At 37.0% G+C, this 26,190-nt stretch overlaps 2 protein-coding genes across 2 annotated transcripts in view; both read right to left on the bottom strand.

The window, feature by feature from the left end:
• The window catches only part of HIVEP3 (HIVEP zinc finger 3), a 609,889-nt gene extending 601,159 nt beyond the window's left edge, over nucleotides 1-8,730 (bottom strand). Inside the window, exon 1 of the mRNA XM_053707095.1 lies at nucleotides 8,524-8,730. The gene's annotated coding sequence lies outside the window, so the exon portion shown is untranslated. The remainder of the gene's footprint in view (nucleotides 1-8,523) is intronic.
• A 730-nt stretch (nucleotides 8,731-9,460) lies between these two features.
• SERINC2 (serine incorporator 2) overlaps nucleotides 9,461-26,190 on the bottom strand; it is a 128,854-nt gene continuing 112,124 nt past the window's right edge. Inside the window, exon 10 of the mRNA XM_053707093.1 lies at nucleotides 9,461-13,914. Within this exon, the coding sequence (XP_053563068.1) occupies nucleotides 13,776-13,914 (139 nt within the window). The 3' untranslated portion in view covers nucleotides 9,461-13,775. The remainder of the gene's footprint in view (nucleotides 13,915-26,190) is intronic.

Below are 26,190 nucleotides of genomic sequence, written 5' to 3'. Positions count from 1 at the left end.
AGTGTCACTATAGACAACCTCCAAACCCATGTAGAAGATCTGGACAATAGGGGGCGACGTCAAAACCTTAGGATTAGGGGTATCCCAGAGACTATCCTCCCCCCTCAACTTGAGGATTACCTGCAAAAAATCTTTCAGCATATTACTGATGAATCTGAACTACCTTCTATCCCACTAGATAGGGCCCATAGGGCACTCAGACCACCCCCGAAACCTACGGATCCGCCAAGAGATGTGATTTTAAAATTTCAACTCTTCAAAGACAAGGAACTGGTCCTCACTGCAGCTCGGAAAAAACAGAATATCTGCTTTGAAGATAGTCATCTACAGGTATACGCAGATGTAAGCCCTATCACACTTGGTAAAAGGAGAGAGGCCAGGTACTTAACACAACATCTACAAACACTGAAGATACCTTATAGATGGGGTTTCCCGTTTTGCCTTAGGGTGATTCGGGGCTCACAGACATTCACCTATAGATCGCTGGAAGATATTGAACCTTTCTGTAAACAATTGAACATACCTCTACCTACCCCTCCCAAACTTAATGAATCCAAGCCTGATCAGGATCCACAAGACACCCATACCCCCAGACCCCAAAGATTGGGCTGGACCACAGTCAACCGGAAAAGATTGAGAAAAGACAAGACTGTTGCTACCCCCTTCTCAGGCCAAGATGATGCTCAACAAACACCTACCTGAGGTCCTTTAGTATTTATCTGAACTTTTTCCACCACTTTACTTCTAGAAAGGTGTTTCCTTTTCTACCTCATCTTGATGCTCCACAGGGGGCGACCTACCTTTGAACAGTATTTCCTATATGTGGACGACTATGTGGTAATAGTACTTTAGAATAGATGGACACAGCCTTATAAGCCAGAAAATACCTTTTTTTTTTCTTTTTTTTTTGCTAAGGTGGTATGATGACCCAATACCCTCTAGCCATCTCCATCTAGCATTGCTAGTTGACCACAAAGTGATGTTTATTGCAGTTTTACTTTTATTTTTACATTGTTTAGTTTAGTTATCTTACACTTTTAATTTTAGATCTGCACTGTTAGGTGGCAGTAAGATTTAAGAGGATGGAGATTATATTAGTTAAGAATGTTATGTTCTCCTATATATTTGAATTTAGAACAGAATAGTATTAGCCCTGACCTATAGCTCAATGTTTTTGAGCCATTTTTCAATTGCTGTAGGTAGGTTAGGTTTGTATTTTGCTGTAATGTCTTTGTTTTTTGTTATTTATTTACTTTTTCTCCCTCTTCTTCTCTCTCTTTCTCTCAATAATCACCTTTTTCTCTACCCCCAGAGGATCTTCCGACATACCAATCTCTGTATTATCTGTAGCATTATATGTACCATTCATGCACATCATTTTTGGCCACCAGAAGCTCGGTTACACAGTAAGTACCCCTCATCCCAGAGATGGGAATCTATAGACATGCAGGTACACCCTTTAATTCCAGTAAATTTTAGCTCCTCTATGCTGCTCAGACCCTTAGATTATTATGTCCCTCCCTAAACTAAAAATTTTTTCCCAAAACGTCAAAGGCCTTAATTCTCCAACAAAAAGGTCAGTAGCCCTGAACTGGTTTCGCAGGCTGGGGGGCGACATTATCTTTATTCAGGAGACACACTTTAGTCGCGAGGGGGCTCCCGCACTCTCCTCCAGCACATACCCTCTTGGCTATTTCTCTCATAACGACAGTAAAACAAATGGAGTAGGCATTCTCTTAAATAGGAGATTACCGTTTCAACTAACTGCCAAACAACAGGATAAAGAGGGTAGACTTCTTATCTTACAGGGAACTCTATATAATCAACCGGTTACACTGGTGAATGTGTATGCCCCCAATAGAGCACAAGCTAAGTTTTTTAGGCAGACCTTGGACAGATACTTGCCTACTACTAGGGGAATTGTTATCTACGCAGGCGACTTTAATGTAGCTCTGTCACCTTTGCTCGACTGCTCTCACGGACGGAGTGGGATCCCCATATCCACATTACAAAGCATTAATACCAATTTATCAGCCCACTCCCTAGTAGACGTGTGGAGGTTGCAACATCCCCAGAAGAAAGAGTTCACATTTTACTCGCACCCGAATAGGTCCTGGTCTAGAATAGATTACATTTTAGTAAACCAACTTAGCTTACACATTATAGACTCCACCACTATTTCCCTAACTCCCTGGTCGGACCATTCTATGGTCACGCTCACCGTTGTTTGGCCCTCGGCTCCACTCTCCCAATACATCTGGAGACTGGATGAAACACTTTTAAAAGATCCAATATTTATAGAACAAATCTCTAAAGCCCTGAATGAGTATTTTAGAATAAACATGACTGATTCTATCACTCCCAGTATCCTATGGGATGCACACAAGGCGGTAATAAGGGGCATTTTTCTCAAACACAAAGCATTTCTTACTAAGCGTAGGAAGTCAGACTATAGCACGCTTGAACACCAATTATCGACCCTTGAGCACGCCCATTTCCAGCACCCTTTAGATCCCATCATAAATCGAGACCTTGCCCTTGCAAGAAATAAGTTTAATACCCAGTTACAAAAAGAGGCCCAAAGACAAGCCTTTTATCTAAAGAGATTATATTTCTCAGAAGGAAACAAAGCCGGAAGGCTATTAGCCAGAGCTTTACGCCAAAGAACGCTTAACTCCTATGTCCAAAAACTATATAACGTAGATCGTGAGGAGATACAAGATAGTAAGTCAATTGCCTCAACATTTCATGACTACTACAGTAAACTATATAATTTACCACCAATAGACTCCCCCGAAGAGACTATCGATATGAATACATATGTTAGGGAGGCTGACTTAATTAAGATTTCGAAGGAGGAGGCCGCAAGCTTAGATGAACCCATTGCCCCTTTGGAAATCATAAAGGCCATTGAATCTCTCCCAACGCAAAAAAGCCCGGGACCCGACGGTTTTTCCAATTTGTATTACAAAACATTTAAAAATATATTACTGCCACACTTGCTTAGACTATTTAATTCAATAGACGAACACGGATCTTTTTCCACAGATTTTTTATCGGCCCACATTACATTAATTCATAAAACAGGGAAGTCTCCACTTGAACCAGGCAGCTACAGGCCTATATCCCTCATAAATACGGACGCTAAAATATATGCCAAGATATTGGCAACTAGACTTAGTACGTTGTTGCCTCATATTATCCACACAGACCAGGCGGGCTTTATTCCGCGTCGGGAGGCCAGGGATAATACAATTAGGACGCTCCATTTGATCGATTTTGCTACAACCTCTAATATTGAGATGGTCCTGGCCTCAACCGACGCGGAAAAAGCGTTTGATAGGATGAACTGGGTATACCTTCGCTCGGTGTTGACTGGATATGGGTTTGGAGATAAATTGATTAACAGGATATTCAGTCTATATAGTAATCCCACAGCTAGAATCAGGGTAAATAGCATTTTGTCAGAGTCTTTTCAAATAAATAATGGTACGCGGCAGGGGTGCCCACTGTCCCCGCTATTATTTGCCATTGCAATGGAACCCCTAGCATCCCACATTAGGCTAAATACTAACATCACTGGGATAGCCGTAGGCCCCAACAATTATAAAATAAGCTTATATGCTGATGACATACTGTTGTCTTTATCTAATCCTAGTATATCTCTACCGGCCGTATTGACCGAATTTCGCCGTTTTGGGAGCCTCTCCCACTTCCTGATTAATAACCAGAAATCTAACATTCTAAATATTACAATGAACGCCCATAAGTTTTCAAATCTGGCACAGGTCTGTCCATATCAATTAAACAGTGATCACATCAGATATTTAGGTATTAACGTCACACCACGACTGACATCCCTATTTAAATCCAATTACACACCGCTCTTACAAGAAATATCGAGGGACTGCCAATCTTGGCGAAATAAATATTTCTCTTGGTGGGGCAGAAACCAAATCACGAAAATGTCATTGTTGCCTCGAATACTTTATTTATTGCAGACTATCCCTATCCATCTCCCCAATACCTTTCTCCAACAGCTCCAATCTATCCTCAACGATTTTATATGGGGAGGACAAAAACCGAGAGTGGCTAGGCAAAATTTATATAGATCTAGGAGAGATGGTGGGTTGGGTACTCCCCATATACTCCGATATTATCAGGCTAACGTACTACAACGTATACTAAATTGGCACAATAGCTCTCAAGACAAGGCATGGATCCCCCTAGACACGCATATCCTGAAAACTCCCAAAGTAGGCCCAATTTGCTGGCTGCAGGATAAATATCGCCCAACTAGAGCTAGATCATCCCCTCTGTATAGACACATCTTTCGTACCTGGGATACAATAATTACCCATATAAAAGGCATATCCACACCCCACTCGCCCATGACACCAATTTTCCAAAACACTGAATTACTATTAGGCATCCATCTCTCAACGGGGGACATACACTATAAAGAGTTGGGGTTTTCATCTCCACTGGTGGATTTTCTTTCCCAGGGGAAACTTAGGCCGAGACAAGACTTATCTGAAGTTCTGGAAGGTACATTTACTAACTGGTTGAAATACTCCCAATTGCAAAATCTGTTGCGAGTTTCCCCACATAGCTCTCAGCTTACACGCTCTCTCACCCCATTTGAAACGCTTTGCAGAGCTGCCATTACCTCAAGAGGAACTCTTGCTATGTCGAGGCGAATTATAGATCATTGTGTACATAGAACATTACCGACATACACTCAATCCTGGCAGGAAGAATTGCACCAAGACATTACACCGGATTACTGGTATAAATTGTTTGAATTTACTGGCAAAACGTCGTCTTCTTCCCAGATCCTCGAAATGAACTATAAAATTCTTTCAAGGTGGTATATGACACCAGTCAGACTGAAAATGATATACCCTGGGGTTTCTTCTCTGTGCTGGAGGGGGTGTGGGGGTGAGGGAACTTTATCGCACATATGGTGGTCGTGCCCTAGCCTGCGGACCTTTTGGGACTCCTTAGAAAAGATATTACACCCGCTACTAGGTACTACATTTAATTTTAACCCAATGATCATACTGTTTAACGCTAGGCCTAGGATCTCCTGTAAACTTAGACTTTCCCTTCTTCAAATTTGCGTAAATGGAGCAAAATCCCTAATTGCCAGAAAATGGAAATCCCAAAATGTCCCAACAATTACGGAGTGGGCAGCTAGAACACAAGAACTTATTCTTTTGGAAGAATACTCTTATCTTAAACGAAATAGACATGACATGTTTTTAAATATAAAACTTTATTGGGAATCACTGCAGGTACCAACATAATTTCGACCTTACTCGAGCTTCTGACCAATGATGTTACATTATGCTATGGGACAGGTGATATTGGAGAGATTACTTCATTACCCACTCTTCTGGATTTCCCCTCTTCTTCTTATACTACCTCCAATGTTTCTCCTCTTTCTCTCCCCTCTACTGCTTCACCCCTTCTACATCACTACGGTTATCCTCTTCCTTTTCTCTTCTTTCTTTTTTCTTTTTTCTTCTTCCCCTTTTCTTCCCCTTCCTCCCCCTCTTTCTTTTTTTTTTTTTCTCTTATTTAATTATTTTGAAAAAGGTTCCCTCAAATATAACTGGACAAGATGCTAAAGTTGGCCTATTTAGAGGCCTATGCGGTTTATATATAATAGATTTTCTTTTCTCTTTTTTCTTGTCCTTACGGATACACAGCAGAAGCTGCATGTTCATAACCTGTAATAGCAATCAGATGGAATTTAATAGCACACTATTATACTTTGTACTGTGTATCTTATGTCATGTTTTATGAACCTGTTCAATAAAAACTTTATATATAAAAAAATAAAAAAAAAAAAAAAAAAAAAAGAGACACTAAATACATGCTAGATAGAATGATGCAGTCAAATAAATTATTAGTCTGATATAATAACATGTAGAGATATTTTTAAAGTTTCATAGCTGTTTAAATATTGACAGAATAAGTGTAAAATTCTAGTTTCTATAAAACAAAGATAGCTGCCATGTTGTAACTTAGGTTACGTTTCTTATGTGGCCAATAAGGTACATTTATAAATTGGTCACTAGAATGTGGAGCCAATGGCTGTGTGGAATATAACCGTGTTCTGCAGTTCCACTTCTAACAGGAACTGAAACACTCACAATTTCAGAATGGAATTACAGGAAAAGGGGACAAAAAAATTAAAGTATATATATATATATATATATACATACATACACATATATATATATATATATATATCATATATTATAGTGCCATCTCAAAGTATTTAAAGGAACATAATACTTATATGCTAAATCCCTTGACAGTGATGCAGCATAACTGTAAAATGTGTAAAAATATCACCTGAACATATCTATGTAAAAAAGGAAGATATTTTACCTCATAATTTCCTCAGCACACCAGAGTAAGTATTCTATAAAATAAATAATGTCACTTACTGACCAGCTGCAGGTAAGAAAGAAAAAAAAAAGTAATAAATGAACAGCAGCCAATCCGCATCAGCAGCGCTGAAAAGAGTTTTACTGTGATCTCATGAAATTTCATAGTAAACTTCTTTCAAGGGGCAGTATACACCAATTTTCATTCAACTGCAGGTAATATACACTACTATAAAGATAAACATGCACAGATAAGGATATAAAAATCAAGTGTAAAACCTTTTAAAAACTTACTTAGAAGCTCCCAATTTAACACTGTTAATGAGATAAGCCTGATAGCAGAACCACCCCCATCCCCTGCATATGAAAAGACCCAATATACAAACAGAAGCAGTCTGAAGTCTGTATACATCAGTATACATCTAAATCTTTGGGGCTTGGTTAGGAGAAAAGCTGCCTGTCTGAAAATCAGCAATGTTATTTAAAAATAAGCAAACTATACATTTTTACAAAAACACACCCGGATGGGCTATATAAATGGATCATCTACAAAACATTTATGCAAAGAAAAATCTAGTGAATAATGCCCCTTTAAACTGAATAGAGAAATAACATGAGTGTGCATGAGGTACGCTCCCTTGCAAGTAGCGGGACATGCATACTGATTTGCTACTGAAAGTCCTTTACAGTAGGGTGTGAATACTTAAGACATTTTGAGACAAAATATCTTCCTTTTTTACATAGAGATGTTCAGGCAATATTTTCTAGTCAACTTTTTACAGCTATACTACATCACTTTCAAGTGGATATTGTGTCTCTTTAAAGGGATACTAAACCCTTTTTTTTTTTGTTATGATTCAGAAAGAGCATGCACTTTTAAGCAACTTTCTAATTTACTCCTATTATCAAATTTTCTTTGTTCTCTTGGTATCTTTGTTTGAAAAATCAGGAATGTAAGCCAGACCATTTTTATTTCATTTAACCACCAATCAGCAAGAGCTACCCAGGTGCTGAACCAAAAATGAGCCTGGTTCCAAAGCTTTCATCCTGCTTTGCAAGTAAAGATACCAAGAGAATAAATAAAAATTGATGATAGGAGTAAATTAGAATGTTGCTTAAAATTGCACGCTCTATCTGAATTATGAAAGAAAAAATGGGTTTAGTGTCCCTTTAAGGATTTATGCAGTATTTTCTAAATTTAAAAAATCATATTGTCATATTTTCACATCATAATGAAGCAAATTGGAAGTAAATTTGTTCTGTTTTTATATAATGTATACTACGTGCCAGTCTCTGGCATAATGACAATTTCAGCCAAATTTGCTCAGCCATTACAGAGAAGCATTTTAAAAGAAGGCCACTCAAAAAGAATTTGATATGCACAAGACTGAATTTTAATTATTATTAGAAGTATTTCTTTTAAAGCAAAAAAATGCATATACATATTTTTTAAAAAAAAAAAAAAAAACATGCATGAGAACAATTTACTATAGGTTTGTGCACAAACATTTGGATTCCATGCATGCTTCCAGGTGCATATGCAGCATCTGACTGCACTGTACTAGTGTCATGAGTCTCATGCATGGTAGAAGTTATCACAAAAGCAAAGGCAACTTGACAGAAGCATTTTTCCAACAGTACAAAGCAAAGATTGCTTCTAATCACATTGGAATTACACTGTTGTGTCCCTTTCAAGTAGAATGGTCAGTACAGTTGTACCAGTGCCTCTTTGTAACACTAAGATACACTAGAAATATTGTATACTGTACAAGCAATGACTATTTATCCACAATAGAAAGCGCATCCTAACAGATTACAGGAATAACTGTCAGGTATATAGATTGTACAGTTATGATATAAAGCCAGCATGTTAAAATACGGACAAAATGTGCAATCATATACGTAAACACATTGATCACGGGGTATTATAAGTGCACATATGCCAGAGCAAATGAAACTATGTTGCGAAGTGTATGCGCGTGTGTATACACATTATTATTGTTCGTGCTATTTGGTATAAACAAAAAGGCATATGTTAATATAGCTCAGTATACATGCGATAACTAGAGGAACAGTTTACACGTTACAGCATGCATGTATTTACATAGTCGCCAGCGCTCACCTCAAATGACGTCATATGCCCTAGGCCCTGCGGTTCAGTGACGTCACGGCCATGCAGCGGTCGCTGTTCCCCAAGCAGCCCCGGAAAGAGGAGGACGGATAGCCGGGGCTGTCATATCGCCTCATTACATCTCCACTTCACAGATCAGCCCCGGCAACCCCGACCGATGCGGAACACCCCTTTCAGGGGAAGTGGTACGACCCGCCCTCCGCTCCTGTCAGCTAAAAGATGGCCGCGCCCACTAGGGAGGCAGGGGGAAAGGAGGGGCTGGAAACAAGCTTCCCTATCTAATGGGATGGTATTGCCCGCCCCCTGCTGCTGAGGTCTAGGCCTAGGCGCGCTCATACTTAAAAGAGGTGACACGGTTGTGTGCCACTAGCAAACGGTGGTATAGCCATATACTCCTAGTGTAAGAAGTCTGGGGAGCCTAATTCAAAACAAGGGAAAGGAAGTACCTTACCACCGATAATTGTTGTATATTTTTTATATACACCTGTAAAACTATATCCCTGCTACCTTTTGTTGTGTAGCATAGACGCAATAGTCTTTTCAGTAGGATAAAAATTTATTAACCTTAGCGTCAACCGTAAAGTAGTTAAATGCTCTCACAAGTGACCTACTGACAGTGACATGTTGCTCACCTCGCTTAACACAGCACTGACCTGGAATGACCGTCCTGTTTTGTATGGATACCCAATGCCGACAAACTCGACACCTGTGTTGCTTCCATCTAGTGGGCACGTTAACATACTGCATATTAAAGAAATTGACAGCTAGTTGGTACTTCGTTTTTATTTATATTTTTGTTGCCCCATTTCAATAGTGGTAAGGCTTGTACCTCCATCTACTGGCAATAAAAATAAGCAGATCAAATACTTTCAGGATGCTAAAATTTACAAATCTATAATATAAAACTGTAAAATAATGCTACTTCACGTTGTGTTTTAAGTCAATTTATTCATCATGTTACAGATATGCAAAACCGTATAAAAATATAATACAAAAGGTATAAGCAGAAAAATATGACTTACTTTTGACCTTTGTAAAATAAAAAAGGCACATTGGGATTATTAACTACAAATAAGGCACAAAACACAGAAAACAAGAGGAAAGTAGAGGCTCAAACATAGCTACTGTTCTAGTAAACCTTTTTGGTAGCACTACTCATGGCTTAAAAAGTGATAGTAAACTATCTTTAGTGGGAAAGAGTGCATTTACAGTTGAGATAATGTCTTAATGACAGTTTTGACAAGCATTGTTGAAATAAGTGCTCTAGAAAAGTATATATTTTTTAAGTTTAAATCCTACCTCAATTAAAAGGGACACTGAACCCAAATGTCTTTCGTTGGTGATTCAGATAGAGCGTGCAATTTTAAGCAACTTTCTAATTTACTCATATTTTAAATTTTTCTTTGTTCTCTTGCTATCTTTATTTGAAAAAGAAGGCATCTAAGCTAAAGGAGCCAGACAATATTTGGTTCAGACCCTGGACAGCACTTGTTTATTGGTGGGTGCATTGATCCACCAATCAGCAAGAACAACCCAGGTTGTTCACCAAAAATTGGCCGGCATCTATACTTACATTCTTGCTTTTCAAATAAAGATACCAAGAGAATGAAGAACATTTGATAATAGGAGTAAATTAGAAAGTTGCCTAAAATTGCAAGCTCTATCTGAATCATGAAAGAAAAAATTTGGGTTCAGTGTCCCTTTAATGCCGCCAGCCTCCTAGTGGCTTCTTCCTTCACACACACTAATTGAAAGCTATGGGACGTGTGGAACAGCTTTGCATAGGCTATACCACAGCATTGTCATTGTGGAAAAAAAACTTTTACATGAGGTGGCTGGCTGCACAAAATAGTTTTAAAAGGGACATGAAATTCAACAATTTTTCTCTTTTATGATTTAGATAGCACATTAAAAAAAAGTTTTAAACAACTTTCCAATTTACTTCTATTAACTAATTTGATTCATTCTCTTGGAATCCTTTGTAGAAAAGCATACCTAGGTAAGCTCAGGAGCAATTACTGGGAGCTAGCTGCTGATTTGTGGATGCACATATACGCCTCTTGTCATTGGCTCACCCAATGTGTTCAGTTAGCTCCCACTAATGCATTGCTTCTCCTTCAACAAATGATACCAACAGAATAAAGTACATTTGATGAGCAAGTTGGAAAGTTATTTAAAATTGTATGTTCTTATCTGAATCATGAAATGAAAATGTTGTGTTCTATGTCCCTTAAAAACAAAGGTATATGAAACATTCTGTTTTATTGCTGTAATAAAGTAGTAAGCAGTGAGTTATACTTAATGCAAACCATTGCAATATGTATTAATAATAAAAAAAAATTAAAAAAAGGTAAAATGTTATGCTCACTTATCTCCCTACATGTAGTGACTATACTGAGAAAGTGCACATTTTGCAAGAAAACAAGTCAAATAAGAGGTTTGCCGTTTTTTAAGCTTTTTATGTTTACTTTGCTTGTACTTTATTTAAATAAATAAATTAAAATTGAGCATTATTTCATATCCCTTTAAACTTAAAAAATAGACTATTCATTTTATGAAACTTATGATGTGAACCTATGTACAGTGCATCAACGTAAATTACCTTTTTAATACCCATGTAGTTTAGTATAACTTTAAATGCACCCTGCTTATGAGTAAACATTAAGGGCATATTAAACACTGAATAACTGTTACTCCAGTAGCTTATTTATAAGTCTCCCTAACTGGCCTCAGCAGAGGAGATAGCAGGCTTTCAAAATCTTGGGGAACCAATATTACAACATGGTGGTGCCAGTTTCTTTATGGAGACTAAACATTACACTCCAATAACCAAAAAATTGCATTATACTCCAAAGCAAAGTGTAGCCTGCGATAAATGTCTTATTTTTTAATTGAATACATCAGTGTCTAGCATTTAGTGTTTAATGTATCTTTTTAATATTTGTGCTGCATCTGAAAGAGTATTTGTTAAAGCGATACTAAACACAATATTTTCTTTCATGAATCAAACAGAGCATGCAATTTTAAGCAACTTTCTAATTTACTCCTATTATCAATGTATTTGTTTTCTTGCTATCTTTATTTAAAAAGCAGGAATTTAAAGCTTATGAGACACCCCTTTTTTTGTTCAGAACCCGGGTTATGCTTGCTTATTGGTTTGCTAAATGTAGCTACCAATAAGCACGCACTATCCAGGGTGCTGAACCTAAAATGGGCTGGCTTCTAAGCTTTACATTCCAGCTTTTTTTAAATAAAGATAGCAAGAAGAAAAATTGATAATAGGAGTAAATTAGAAAGTTGCTTAATATTGCATGCTTTATCTGAATCATGAAAGAAAAAAAAAATGTGTTTAGTATCCCTTTAAATATATATTTTTGAAGTTGATGTTTTTATGTCCTGCACTTATTAAAAGGGGCTCTAAACACATTTCATGCACCTCCCTCTATAATTATGGGTACCACCATTTTAAACCCTAGGTTACACTACAGGTATCTGAAGGAGAGTTGTTGCACATTTGCACATGTGCAAACAGATCAACATCGGAATGCAGTGAAGAATAGGTTTCAACATGGCAGCACCCATGACTGGAGGGATGCAGAGAATAACCTAAAACCTATGCTTATAAAATGTATTTAGTGTTTACTATCGCTTTTAAAACGGCTTTGTTTTCATTATTGTTGAAACAGGTTATCGTCCAACAATAGCGTTGGAGTTGTCCTTATCAGCGAGTGAGCAACTAATCCCTTGGGATCAGTGGTTCACAACAAAGTTATTAAACCCAGGAAGCTCAACATTTTAGTTTGGAATAAAAAATATGCTTATGTCTAAATACTTCTCTTTCTTATGAATTTCCGTTTAAAAAGGGACAGTAAGCACCTTGTAATTACAAGACATTTCTGTTGTGTTGCTACATAATAACATTTCAGCCACGTCTCAAAACATTTAAAAAAACATATTAACATCCTTTTTACTACAATAATTATTCAATAGCTAAACTCCATGCATCATTTGCCTTATTTAGAGGAGCTAATCTGGGATTTAGTTTGCAGACATCAAGGTTATACCTGGTAATAAAGTTAGTATAAAATGTATTGGTTTGCAGTTATTATCTGATAAAGCCAATTAGGGACACATATGTAGCAGGGTTAAGGGACAGTAAACACCTTGATATTTTTATATAAAAATGTTTAGTTATGTGTAATGTAACAACTTTGCAATATTTTCAAATTTTTTTACCCCCTTTTCATGTAATTCAGCTATGAAAACTGACCAATTGTTAATTCTAAGAACTTAAAATGCAAACCATGCTACATATCTATCCCTAATTGGCTTTATCAGAGATCTGCTGCAAAACAATGCATTTTATACTAAATTAATGACAATGACTAGCCTTGTTGTCTGTGGAATTAAGTCCACATTGGCTCCTCCAAATAAGACAAATGGTGGGTATAGCTTTAGAATTTGCTATTGAAAAATAATTGTAGTAAAAAGGATGGTAATTTTTTTTTTAAAAAAAAGTTAAGACTTGGCTGATGTTATTCTATTGCAGCACAACAGAAATATCTTGTAATTGCAAGGTGTTTACTGTTCTTTCAAGTTTCACCAAGAATCTTCTGTTATAATATTTCAGAATTCCTTAGTATTTGCCTTCTAAACCTGCAATTTAAATATTATTCCTACAGGAGTTTTCGATCAATATGAATGTAATACTAGCTGAACACATTGAATGACCAACCACAACAGGCATATACAGTATGTGCAGCCACCAATCAGCAGCTAGTGCATTGCTTTTCCTGAGCCTACCTAGGTATTTTTTCAGAAAAGGATACCAAGAAAACAAAGTAAATTAGATAACATAAGTAAATATGAAAGTTGTTTCAAATTGAATGTTCTATTTGAATCATGAACGCCTAATTTTGACTTTAGTGTCCCTTTAATAGAGAGTTTCCAGGTTTGAGTGAAAAATTATATTTAAAATTTTTTTACAAGTTAGCTGTAGATATTTCTACTTTGTGCGCATTTATTAGATGCAAAAGGGAGTGCCGGTAACTATAGTCCTTTATATAAATTATCCTAGCTTTACACTTCAGAAAACAAATCCGATTCCCTTTAAGCAAGTGTATAAGAGTTACAGTTTCTACTTACATACAGGTACAAAATTATTGCATCAAACATTTGTGTAAGAGAGTTGGGAGGATGAGGACTTTACAAGGAAAAGGGGTTTGAGAAGATGAACTCCAGGTTTAGTTGAATTCCCTGTCAGACAGAATTAGGGGAGCAACCAGAGTCCAGAGGTAAAGGAGAAGTCCAACCCAACTAGAGGAGATCTTCACCCAAACTGCTGACCATGGGCTGGACAATACGTTATCAGCGCTACCGGGCCTACAAATAAAATGCATAAGAAAGTGATGAAGGAATGCAGATAAGATACAACAATAAGTTCACATTCTGCAAAAGTATGCAATGTATTTATTATTTTTATATGTTTTTTTACCAGCAGTGAAAATGCTGAGTATCTACATAACAATGGACACATTGCACTGTATAATGATAATGATATGTACACTTATAATTAACATGCTTGTTGTAATGCTAAATATATCTGCAAACCGATATTGAAAACAATGCTTTGTGTAAATCTGCTATACTTCCTGATAGTGAGTATACAGTAAATAGACAACTATGTAGAATAAGGCTTAGTATAAACATGGAGAATAGACAATGATTTGTGTGTGGCAGGCTTGACCTGCCATGCCATTCTTTTTCTCCTTTTTACATAGGATAATCAAATCTAATTGTACATCTCCTCATAAAGTACAATTCTTTATTGGTATAGGAATCAATAGTCACAATGGCCTTAAGCATAAACTGATGGTGTTCTAGATACTTTTATTGCCAGTTGTAAAAGGTTTATAATCAGTTTAAAGGGACACAAACCCAACAATATTCTTTCATGAAACAGATAGAAGTAAATTTAAAAAGTTGTTTAAAATTGTATGCTCTATTATCTAATTTGTTTCCTCTCTTGGTATCCTTTATTGAAGCATATCTAGGAAGGCTCAGGAGCAGCAATGCACTATGGGAGCTAGCTGCTTATTGATGACTCCACATATATGCCTCTCGTGATTGTTCACCCAATGTGTTCAGCTATCTCCCAGTAGCACATTTATGCTGTCTCAATTAAGGATGCCAAGAGAATTAAGCAAATTTGATATTAGAAGAACAATAGAAAGTTGTTTAAATTAGTATGTTCTATCTGAATCATGGAAAAAATGTCCCTTTAAACAAGTCACTATAGATTAAAAAAAAAAAAAGTCTATTGTAGATTCTGCACCCAACACATCAATAGCAGTAGTGTTTAAAAAAAAAATAAAAAAAATAAGTAGAACTAAAGGGGCTATATTGGCAATTTTAATATCAGCATTTAATGTATGTTAATAACATTATTTGAAAAATCATCTTTAATGTGTATAGCAGCAGCTGGTTCTTTAAAACCATCATTACAGTAAAAGCCTGGTTCTGTCAACTCAAAACCTACGTGATGATAAACACATGCACTCTTAAATCCCATCATGCAATGCAAAAAGTCTACTTTCCCTTCTCAAAATTCTAAATGCCAACTTCATACTAACTGATAGAAGCTTTTATCTGCCTACTTGCACCAATTATCTTATGTGGTAAATTATAGATTATATAAACACATTATATATATATATATATATATATATATATATATATATATATATATATATATATATATATATATATACACACATACATACATACATACATACACATACATACACATACATACGTAAATATAAATATACAAAAACCCTCAACCCTGTAATTTTCCCAAACTCTATGCACCTCTATCAAGGCATTAAGGGATATTGAAGAGCCCTATTCAGAGTGCACGAGGACTTTAAAACAATCCTGATATCATCTTATTGGGTGGGGGGGTCTTGAGTAGACAATCTTCTTGTAGTGCATAACTGCATCAGGTGAGGAGTTCACGTGTGATGAGCTCAGGCTTACATAGTGAAAAGATGTAGTGATTCTAACCCAACAAAAATGAGTCACATGGATTTCATCATGTGAGGGTTAGGTACACTTGGAGGAGAATATAGGTTGAAGTTGTGTGGAGAACGATTGCAGTAAAAAAAAAAAATAACCAACTGATTTATTCTAGCAACAGAAAATAAATGAAGCAAGAAAAAAAAAGAGAAAAAAATTAAATTAAAAGGGACAGACTACTTGAAATTTGTTTTGTTTAAAAAAAAAAAAAAAAGGATACTTCTTACCCCTGCGATTACCTGTATCTAAACCTCTGCAGTCTTTCCCCTTATTTCAGGTTTGTTTTTTTTATAGACTTGCATTTTAGCCAATCAGTGCTGACTCATAAATAACTCCACATGAGTGAGAACAATGTTATCTATATGGCACATAATGAACTAGCAGTGCCAAACTGTGAAAAGTGTCAAAATGCACTGAGATAAGAGGTGGCCTTCAATGGCTTAGAAATCAGTTTGAGCCTACCTAGGTTTAGCTTTCAACCAAGAATATCAAGAACAAAGCAAATATAAAGATGAAAGTAAATTGGAAATTTGTTTAAAATTGCATGCCCTATCTGAATAATTTTGACTAGACTTTCCCTTTAAAAAATAAATTAAAAAAAAAAAACAAATTAAAAAAAAAAACATACAGATTCCATTTTCTCCACATACAATACTGCTGGAATGAGTCTGACACAAATAGATATTAATATCTTACAAAGCCCAATAAAATACAATAGGTATTACACAAGCTTATCAGGTAACTCATAAATGGAAAAGCCAAACAACCTAGCCCTGTAATGCAAATAAACATCACAAATGTCTACAACCAAATCCTCAATATCAATCCTACCCAATCACTTCATTCTGAATGAAGTCATTGCTCTCCTACATGAGAGCAGGAATACTATTTGTTCAATCTAAAAGAGAGCATTTTAAAATGTATTACAATTTTTTATTTTTTTTTGCAAAACTGAGGTTCTGGCACTGAAGGACAAAAATAAAATCTCTTGTTTTTATGCTTGTGAGGTTTCACTGTTCACCAATACATCAGTGGGGCATCTGCTTGTCAGCCAGTGAGCAATTACACTAAAGGGACATAAAACTATTTATTTTTTCAGATAGAATAAAAAATTGTAAATTATTCTAGTATAATTCCTGTGTGATATTTAACAAGCAATTCATGTTGAGTTAAGGTTAAATTATAGAAATAATGTCCATTTACGAGAAAATAAGGGTAGGTATTCAAACTCTAAACCTATAAGATGAGAGACTTGAGATCTTGAAGATAAAGAAGGGACCATGGTGCAGTAGGTCCTGCTGAAGAGAAGACCATGGATAAAGTTTGACATCTAAAACATATTTGCAAAACCAAGTCCTGTCGGCCTGGCTAGAACAATTAGAATTACTGACAAAATGTTCTATTCAATCCAAGCTATGACTCTTGGAAACAGAAGTCATCAGGTCCATCTCTAGGAGGCTCCATTGTTTCACAATCTAGTTAAAAATTGCTTAATGGAGAGATTGTTGCTGTGGAAGGGAATTCTAACTGAGAAAATCTGCTTACTAGTTTCCCTTGTTGGATGCAAAATACAAAAAAAAAATATGTTTTCAAAGAAAAGAAAAAAAAAAACAGACTTCCTTCATTGCGAAGGTACAGCAAGTTCCCCTTTAAATAATTATATTAAATAATGCTATAAGCTACAGCTTTAACATTGTCTGATTGAAAAATCATAAGTTTCTCTTTTCCAAAGAGGTCAGCACTGAAGGAACCTGAAGATTGCAAGATATAACCTCACCTCGAGAGGAAACCAGACTCCCTGTGCTCTCCTTGGACCCAAAGACTGCACCACAATCCAAGAGATTGGTTTTTGTAGACATTAAATTAAAAAATGGACAAATAAAAGATGCACCCAGGAAAAATGACCGGTAATCTATATATCGGAAAAGAGATTGCCATAACTGAAGAATCCAAACAGGATTCTTTGAAATAGAGAAGAAAAAGCTTTGCACCATTGTCATATCATGCAAAGTCAAAAAGGTTTCATATGAAACTAAGCAAAAGAAAGAGCCTCTAATGCTGAAAATTCAGACCTAATACATTCAGCTACAGATGGGTTGGAGATAGACAGTAGTTGGGAACAAGCTGACAGAAGATTTGATCACTGAAAAACCATTAGAGAAAGCAGTATGGCCATTAAGTCTATAAAATCCTGCAATAAAAGAGACTTTTAAATAAAGAGAAAGAAACCTCTGATAATTATCCAACCGTATCTACCAAGAAACAGAATGAACTACAGCTGAAGGAAATACATGATATCTTATTAAAGACCAGAGAGGTCCTTGTACTTTCGAAAATACTGTAAACTATAGATGGATCAAATGGAAAAGCAACAAACTCTTAAAGCAAATCCCAGTAACTGATAATGGCATATAAATAGAAGGAAGACATCATTTAAAATGAACATGGACATAAATTAACCATAATAAATAAGCGTAGAATTGTTCAGATTGTTAGTATTTTTTAATAGACACTCTGAGAAATATGTTTAAAGTCAAGAAGTCCTGAATAAGTCTGAAAATTCCCTCTTTCATGGGAACAACAAGAAGGATTAAAAAACAAAACAAACAAAAAAAGCCTTGTTCCAAAACACTTGAACTACAGCTAATACAGCCATAAATAGAGAAAGACATTAAAAGTGAGACAGACACCTTCCTGAAGTAGGCCATTATTCAATACCTTTTCAGCGGCCAGGCCTTCAGAAAAACAAGGTGTGAACTGCCCCTAGATTGCTTAGCCTTGTTTCAACTGATAGAAAACTTCCCGAAAGATCTGGAAGATTCAGGTCATTGTAACAAGAAAGAAAATATGTGATTCCTATGTTGACAAAAGGAACGAAAATAATGACCATTTGTTTTGTTTTTCCCTTAGACTTCTTTTTCTGGGGGAGAAACGTTTTTCCTTCAGACACAGTAGAAAGATAAAGACAAGACCTGGTCCAAATAAATACATCCACAAAAAGGAGAGATAAAAGTCTATGTTTGGAGGCCTTGTTTGCTGATAATGACTTAAACATAAAGCCCTACTTGTCAGCCCCATTTAAGTCATATTAGCATTAAATCAAATAATGTTAACTATGGCACCACAAATAAGTACATTAGACAACTTTAAAATGTTCAAACAATTTTAAAAATCTTCATCTACAGAGACGTCTGAGCTGATGCAACTGCTTGCGGAAGCAATTCTTACTGAAAAATGTATTTCTATGAAAGGATCCCAATTTCCTGTTGACCAGGTTCCTGAAAGATGTACTATCATCTAAGGGAATAGTAATGTATTGGGCTAAAGCAAAACAGCACACATCCATCATTGGGATAGTTTCCTAAAGCTCTACATTACAGGTAAGTAAATAAAACATTATCTTTAGAGGCAATCTCTGTTCTGATATATAGATTACCGGTCATTTTTCCTGGGGGCATCTTTATACATGAACGAGCTAGACTCTGCCTTGATCAGTGAAAGACTCCTGATCATAGTAAAAATGTCACCCTGTGGAATACAACCTGAGATATCAGAGTCTAAAAACTATAAGGTAAGGTTCTTATCTCTAAGATGCAGGGGAAAAAAAACTTATATTTAACTTTAGGATGACTTTCAGACATATACCTTTTGCACATGTTTGGAGTAGGAATAGCTACTGCAATTACAAAAAAAACCCACACCTTTAAACATTGGAGCAAAAATCTGAAACCTTCCTCTTGTAAAGAGGAAACAGAGGGATGACAGATTACTTTACAGGCAAGAACAGCATCAAACTGGTAGAATGCTTAAAATGTGATTCATGCAGGAATTGCAAAGATGAGCTGGTTATAATCCTACAAAACAGAAAATAAAATTGTTATAAGTGGATATATCCTCTAAAGCATAATATTAGGTAGTGGGGAGTCTGGGGACAGATTCAGTATGCTCCATGAAATACAAACAAATGCAAATAAATACAAGACCACCAAAGCAACTTTACTGAGAAAATATGTAAAAATATAACAGTAAATAACATTGCAATATGGAACAGGGACAATATAAAAAAGTCTGAGAATATAGGAGAACATTGAATAAATACACCCTTTGTGATAATATAAAAATGGGATTTATATCCCGGCTCTTAGAAATAGCAAATTTACCATTTCTACATGAAGATGGTATGTAATGCAGTTTACACAAAGTACAAGTGAGAAGTCCAACCGTTGCCACAGCATGCAACAAAGTTAAGCGCCCAAACTAAAGTAAAACAAACAGACAATAGCGCTGATAATAAATGAGCCTGGGCATGCAAAATAGAAAATAAATTTGCTCATATATACAAAATTCACGTAGCCCAGGGCGCGCTATCTTGCATGTACAAAATGTAGGCTATATCTCAGTGTGAATAAAATCAATTCAGGTCAATGTGCAATAAGTAGGCCAAAGGACATGATCACTGCACCCACAAAGCTGATGCGTGCTAACACAACGAGCACAAAAGCACCAATGTGCGCAAATTTCTTGGGAACTGCAAAAGGACAACGTGCGCTATCCCAGCATGCAAAACCAAGCTGGATACACACAAATAATATAAAGAACTCAAACCAGGGCACGCACTTTACAAAAAAATGATGTAACATATAAATAGTCTAACTTTATGGTGGTATACATCTGGTGTAAATATACGTCCCAGGCTTTGATGTACCTCATTAGTGTACCTGATATAAGCCAGTGGGATATGTTAGTGCATAAAATAGTTGCTCAGATGCACCCACTCTACCGTGCTTAGTAGCTGCAGAAATGACTTCTTCCAGTTGAGAGCCCATCCCGTGCTGTGTGCGTCACAGCAGAGTATCTATGTGTGGAGTATATTGATGTCTCAACAGGTGGAGGATAAATGTCCATCCCCGGGACACCTATGGCAGGCTTGTGATTAATTCTTCACTGGGTGTAATTGCGTCACTGACCAATACTTCAATCTCGCCTCTGTCCGAAGTAGTGGCTCTCTGAGGGGGATAAAGGGCCTCAAATCGGTCTGAGGACCCCTCTCAATGAAGATTCTAGAGCAGCTCAATTCTTCACCTTCTTCCTGTGGAGGCAAAGAAAAGACCAACATACCAGAGAGATAAGAGGGATTAAGTACTCTTGGAGTTTTGGGAATCTTTGCCTATTCCTAATGGCCAGGAGTTGAATTCCCAGGAGTAATGGCCTGTGGACTCTCACCACCTTATGAAAGAAATCCAGACTGTATACTCAAACATTCTATATGGAGATAAATGCTCCTCGCCTAGATTTAAAGGGATATGAAACCCAGACAGAGCATGTGATTTTAAACAACTTTCTAATTTACTTCTATTATCAATTTGTCTTTGTTCTCTTGATATCTTTTGTTGAAAAGCAGAGATGTACGCATGTAGCACAGGAGGGCAGCACTATTCCCTGCCATGTAGTGCTCCAGATGCCTACCTAGGTATCTCTTCATCACAGAATATATCGTAGGAACAAAGCAAATTTGATAAAAGAAGTAAATTGGAAACTTTAAAAAAAAAAAAAAAAAATATGCTTTGATTGAAACGCAAAATTATTTTTTTTGAGTTTCATATCCCTTTAATTCGAACTATTCTTTAAAACACTGAAATACATCCCAGGTACCTGGGTTTAACCACATAAAATAACGAATTAACTATGAAAAGGCAAAAATAAAAGTAGAAACATCAGCAGGATTGTCCCAACAGTCTTTCAGCCGATACCTGTTGCTAACTGTGTACATTGTGAGATCATACTCTTGCAAAGGCAATGTAAAACATTGGCATGAAACCAGCCTGGAACCAGAGTAAGAGAACTATAAAGTCAGATTGCAACCAACTCACTATACAATGTGAGGATGACATCAGGTCACTTGCGTACACATAAATAAGGATCTCCATCATCATATATCTCTTGACAGCAGGATACAAACTTGGAAGGAACACAAAGACATTCATGACAGAATCCACACACAAAAATTAGCTCCGGAACAGCCCACTGTCCAATGAACTGCACAAAGTCTCCAAGGCTGGAACACTGACATAAATGGGTAAGTAAGGAGGGCCAGTCTTCACTGAAACGATCAACTTCTCTACAGGAACTTCACTAAGGAACCCACAAGTATAGCCAGACACCAGCAAAGATGTTGGTATGAAGAATATCCCTTCTATGGGTAAAAAGACTGCCCCGACATCTGTATCACTTCACACAGCTGCACACAACTAGATAGGAGCTTATCCTGTTTAGGTAGGAGGATCGAGAGAATTTCCATTACCACAGTATTTTTGACAGACAACATATCTGCATTAGTTTTATGAGACGTACACCAATGCACTGAAGAAGAAATATCTTAGAGCACTGCAAATATACAAAATGTCAGGAACATGATCTCTGGGGGAATGTTTATGCCCTTATCCACACAGCTACCCCACTAAAACTGTAGTATAGGTGGGCCCAAATAGATTGCACTGTTAAGGGAGCTATGGATGGCAGTAGATTGCAATGACGCTATCAAGAACCCACAGGATTATCAGAGCTCTTTGAGGTTGCCGTCATCTTTAGGAAGCCGCCCACAAGAAAAAAAGTATATATATTTTTTTTTTTAAATTAGCTATGATGGCTCTTAATTTTTTTTTTATATATAATGAACAATATTGTATAATACTAACTTCACAAGTCATTCGGCCGAAGGAAAAATGGAAAAAGAAGATAACACAAAAGTGTAGAGGTGCCTGAGGTTTTAGAAAAAATAACTGTCTGAAATAAAGGGTTGGCCAGGGACTCACTATATCCAGAAATAAATAAATTTATCAGGTAAGCATAAATTATGTTTTCTTTCCTAAGATATGGTGAGTCCACAGAATCATCAATTACTAGTGGGAATCAATACCCAAGCTAGAGGACATAGATGATAAGGGAGGGACAAGAAAGGTAGACCTAAACAGAAGGCATCACTGCCTGAAGAACCCTTCTCCCAAAAGAAGCCTCAGGCGAGGTAAAAGTATCAAATTTATAAAACTTTGAAAAAGTATGCAAAGAGGACCAAGTTGCAGCCTTGCAAATCTGTTCCACAGAAGCTTTATTTTTAAATGCCCAGGAAGAAGAAACAGCCCTCGTGGAATGAGCAGTGATTCTCTCAGGAGGTTGCTGTCCAGCAGTCTCATAGGCCAAACGAATAATACTCCTTAGCCAAAGAGAAAGAGAAGTAGCCGTAGCTTTCTGACCCCTTGCGCTTCTCAGAAAAACAAACAAAGCAGAAGACTGACGAAAGTCCTTAGTCGCCTGAAGATAAAACTTCAAAGCACGCACAACATCTAGGTGGTGCAACAAACGCTCCTTAGGAGAAGAAGGATTAGGACACAAAGAAGGAACCACGATCTCCTGATTAATATTCTTGTTTGAAACAACCTTATGTAGGAAACCTAATTTAGTACGTAGAACCACCTTATCAGAATGAAAAATAAGATAAGGAGAATCAAACTGCAGAGCTGCGAGTTCCGAAACTCTCAGAGCAGAAGAAATAGCAACAAGAAACAAAACCTTCCAAGATAACATCTTAAAATCTAAGGAAAACATAGGTTCAAACGGAGCCTGCTGTAAAACTCTAAGAACAAGGTTACCAGGGAGGAGTAATCGACTTAATTAAACACAGGCCTGTTCCCAACCAAGGCCTGACAAAAGGATTGCATGTCTGGTGCATCCGCCAAACACTTATGCAATAAAATAGACAATGCAGAAATCTGACCCTTCAGAGTGCTAGCTGAAAAACCCTTCTCCAGACCCTCCTGGAGAAAAAGACAAAATCCTAGGAATCCTGACTCTACTCCAAGAGTAGCCTCTGGATTCACACCAATACAGATATTTATGCCATATCTTATAGTAAATCTTTCTTGTCAAAGGCTTACGAGCCTGAATCATGGTCTCAATGACCAACTCTGAAAACCCACGCTTAGATAAAATCAAGCGTTCAAACTCCAAGCAGTCAGCTTCAGAGAAACAAGATTTGGATGAAGAAAAGGAACCTAAAGTAGAAGGTCTTTCCTCAGAGGGAGTCTCCACGGAGGTAGAACGACATTTCCACTAGATCTGCATACCAGATCCTGTGAGGCCACGCCGGCGCTATGAGAATCACCGATGCCCTCTCCTGCTTGATCCGAGCAGTGACTCTTGGCAGGAGAGTGAAAGGTGGATATATGCAAGCTAAACTGAAATTCCAAGGGATCGCCAGAGCATCTATCAAGAAAGCCTGTGGATCCCTTGACCTTGAGCCGTACCTCAGAAGCTTGGCATTCTGCCGATAAGCCATGAGATCCAGTTCTGGCTGCTCCCAATCAAGGATTAAACTGGAAAATACTTCCGGATGGAGTTCCCACACCCCCGGATGAAAAGTCGGTTGGCTCAGAAAATCCGCCTCCCAATTGTCCACTCCTGGGATGTGGATCGCAGAAAGACAACAGTTGTGAGACTCCGCCCACTGGATTATCCGGGCCACCTCTATCATGGCCAAGGAACTCTGAGTTCCCCCCTGGTGGTTGGTGTACGCCACCGATGTTATGTTGTCCGACTGGAACCTGATAAACCGGGGTAAGGCTGAGGCCAGGCCAGTAGAGCATTGAAAATCGCTCTCAGTTCTAGAATGTTTATAGGGAGAACTGACTCCCCGCGAGTCCAAAGACCCTAAGTCTTCAATGACCCCCAAATTGCTCCCCAACCTAGAAGGCTGGCATCTTCACCTCCACCTGCACTGCAGGCAAAGAGAATGACTGGGGATTATGGGTAAGGGAAGTGACATATATAGCAGCTTTGCTGTAGTGCTCTTTGCCTCTTCCTGCTGGCCAGGAGTGATATTCCCACTAGTAATTGATGATTTTGTGGACTCACCATATCTTAGGAAAGAAAGATAAAATAGTTTCAAAAGGGTACAGTTTTCACATTAAAAAAAAAAAACCCACATAATTTTATGCTTACTTGATACATTTATTTATTTCATGGTGTATTCACAATCCAATTATCATGGGAATTACTCTACCCTACCACTAGGAGGAGGCAAAGATTTCCAAACCCCAAGAACTCTATAAAACCCTTCGCACCTCACAAGCACCTCTGTCTAAAGTATAGCCAAGCAAAATGAGGTAGGGAAAAAGAAATGAGCCATAAAAGGAGCAGGAGAAAAAAGTTATGCACAAAAAAACCCAAAAAACCCAGATCAAAACAGGGTGGGGTTTCGTGGACTCTCACCACCATGAAACAATTAATTTATCATCAGGTAAGCAAAAATTAGGGTTTCTTTCATACAGGTGGTGGTCCACGATCCATTAACCCTAGGAACTAATACCCAAACTGTGGAGTCCACGAGTAATAACAGAAAAGGGAGGGATCTTAAAAATATCTTATTTCACTGAGAAACTATATCTACAACTCCAATAGAGCCTAAAAAGGGCAATAAAATATAACCAACAGGCATAAAATAAAATAACCTGTGACAACTGCCTGAAGAACATCCTACTAAAGGCTGCCTCATAAGAAGCAAAAACATAAAAATGGTAGAAAATATATTCAAGGAAGACAAAATAGTTGTCTAGCAAAAATAGTCCGCTAATAAATTTTTTTAAAAAAAACAGAATTACAAGAAAAAGCAACTGGACTGAAAGAAGCCATCTAAATAAATCAAAAGCTTCAACCAAGAAGCCTAATAAAAAGCAGAAAAAAAAATGAATGACATAGAACAAGCAAAAGAACAAAAACTAAAAGTTTGTCTGAAAACCTTAGTAGTATTAGCATAACACTACAAAGCTCTAACATAAAACAAAACAAATATGTAATCACTCTATGGAAATAAGATTTAATGAGGGAACAACAATGTCGCAATTTAAATAGTCAGAAAACATCCAAAATAAGATAAAATAAGAAACAAAGAGCAGAAAAATCTTCTATCAGACGAAATAGCTAAATGAAACAAAAAAAACTTCCAGAAAGAAGTTAATATACGCCTGAAGTTCGAAACGAGAAATCTGCAAAATACTCTAGAGACCAGCATAAAGATTTCAAGAAGGAAACAATTGGAAAACAACAGGCTTAAAGGGACATTCTACAGCAGAATTTTTATTTTTTTAAAAGATAGATAATCCCTTTATTACCCCTTCCCCAGTTTTGCATAACCAACACTGTTACAGTAATATACTTTTTACCTCTGTGATTACCTTGTATCTAAGCCTCTGCAGACTGCCCCTTTATTTCAGTTCTTTTGAGAGACTTGCATTTTAGCCAATCAGTGCTGACTCCTAGGTAACTCCACTTGCATGAGCACAATGTTATCTATACGGCACACATGAACTAACGTCATCTAGTTGTGAATGAATGTCAAAATGCATTCAGATAAGAGGCGGCCTTCAAGGGCTAAGAAATTTGCATATGAGCCTCCTAGGTTTAGCTTTCAACTAAGAATACCAAGGGAACAAAGCAAAATTGGTGATAAAAGTAAATTGTAAAGTTGTTTAAAATTACATTCCTTATCTGAATCATGAAAGTTTATTTTTGACTTGACTGTCCCTTTTA

This window comes from Bombina bombina, chromosome 3 (genome assembly GCF_027579735.1).
Source record: "Bombina bombina isolate aBomBom1 chromosome 3, aBomBom1.pri, whole genome shotgun sequence".
Taxonomy (NCBI): Eukaryota; Metazoa; Chordata; class Amphibia; order Anura; family Bombinatoridae; genus Bombina; species Bombina bombina.
This window is presented reverse-complemented; position numbering and strand designations above follow the sequence as displayed.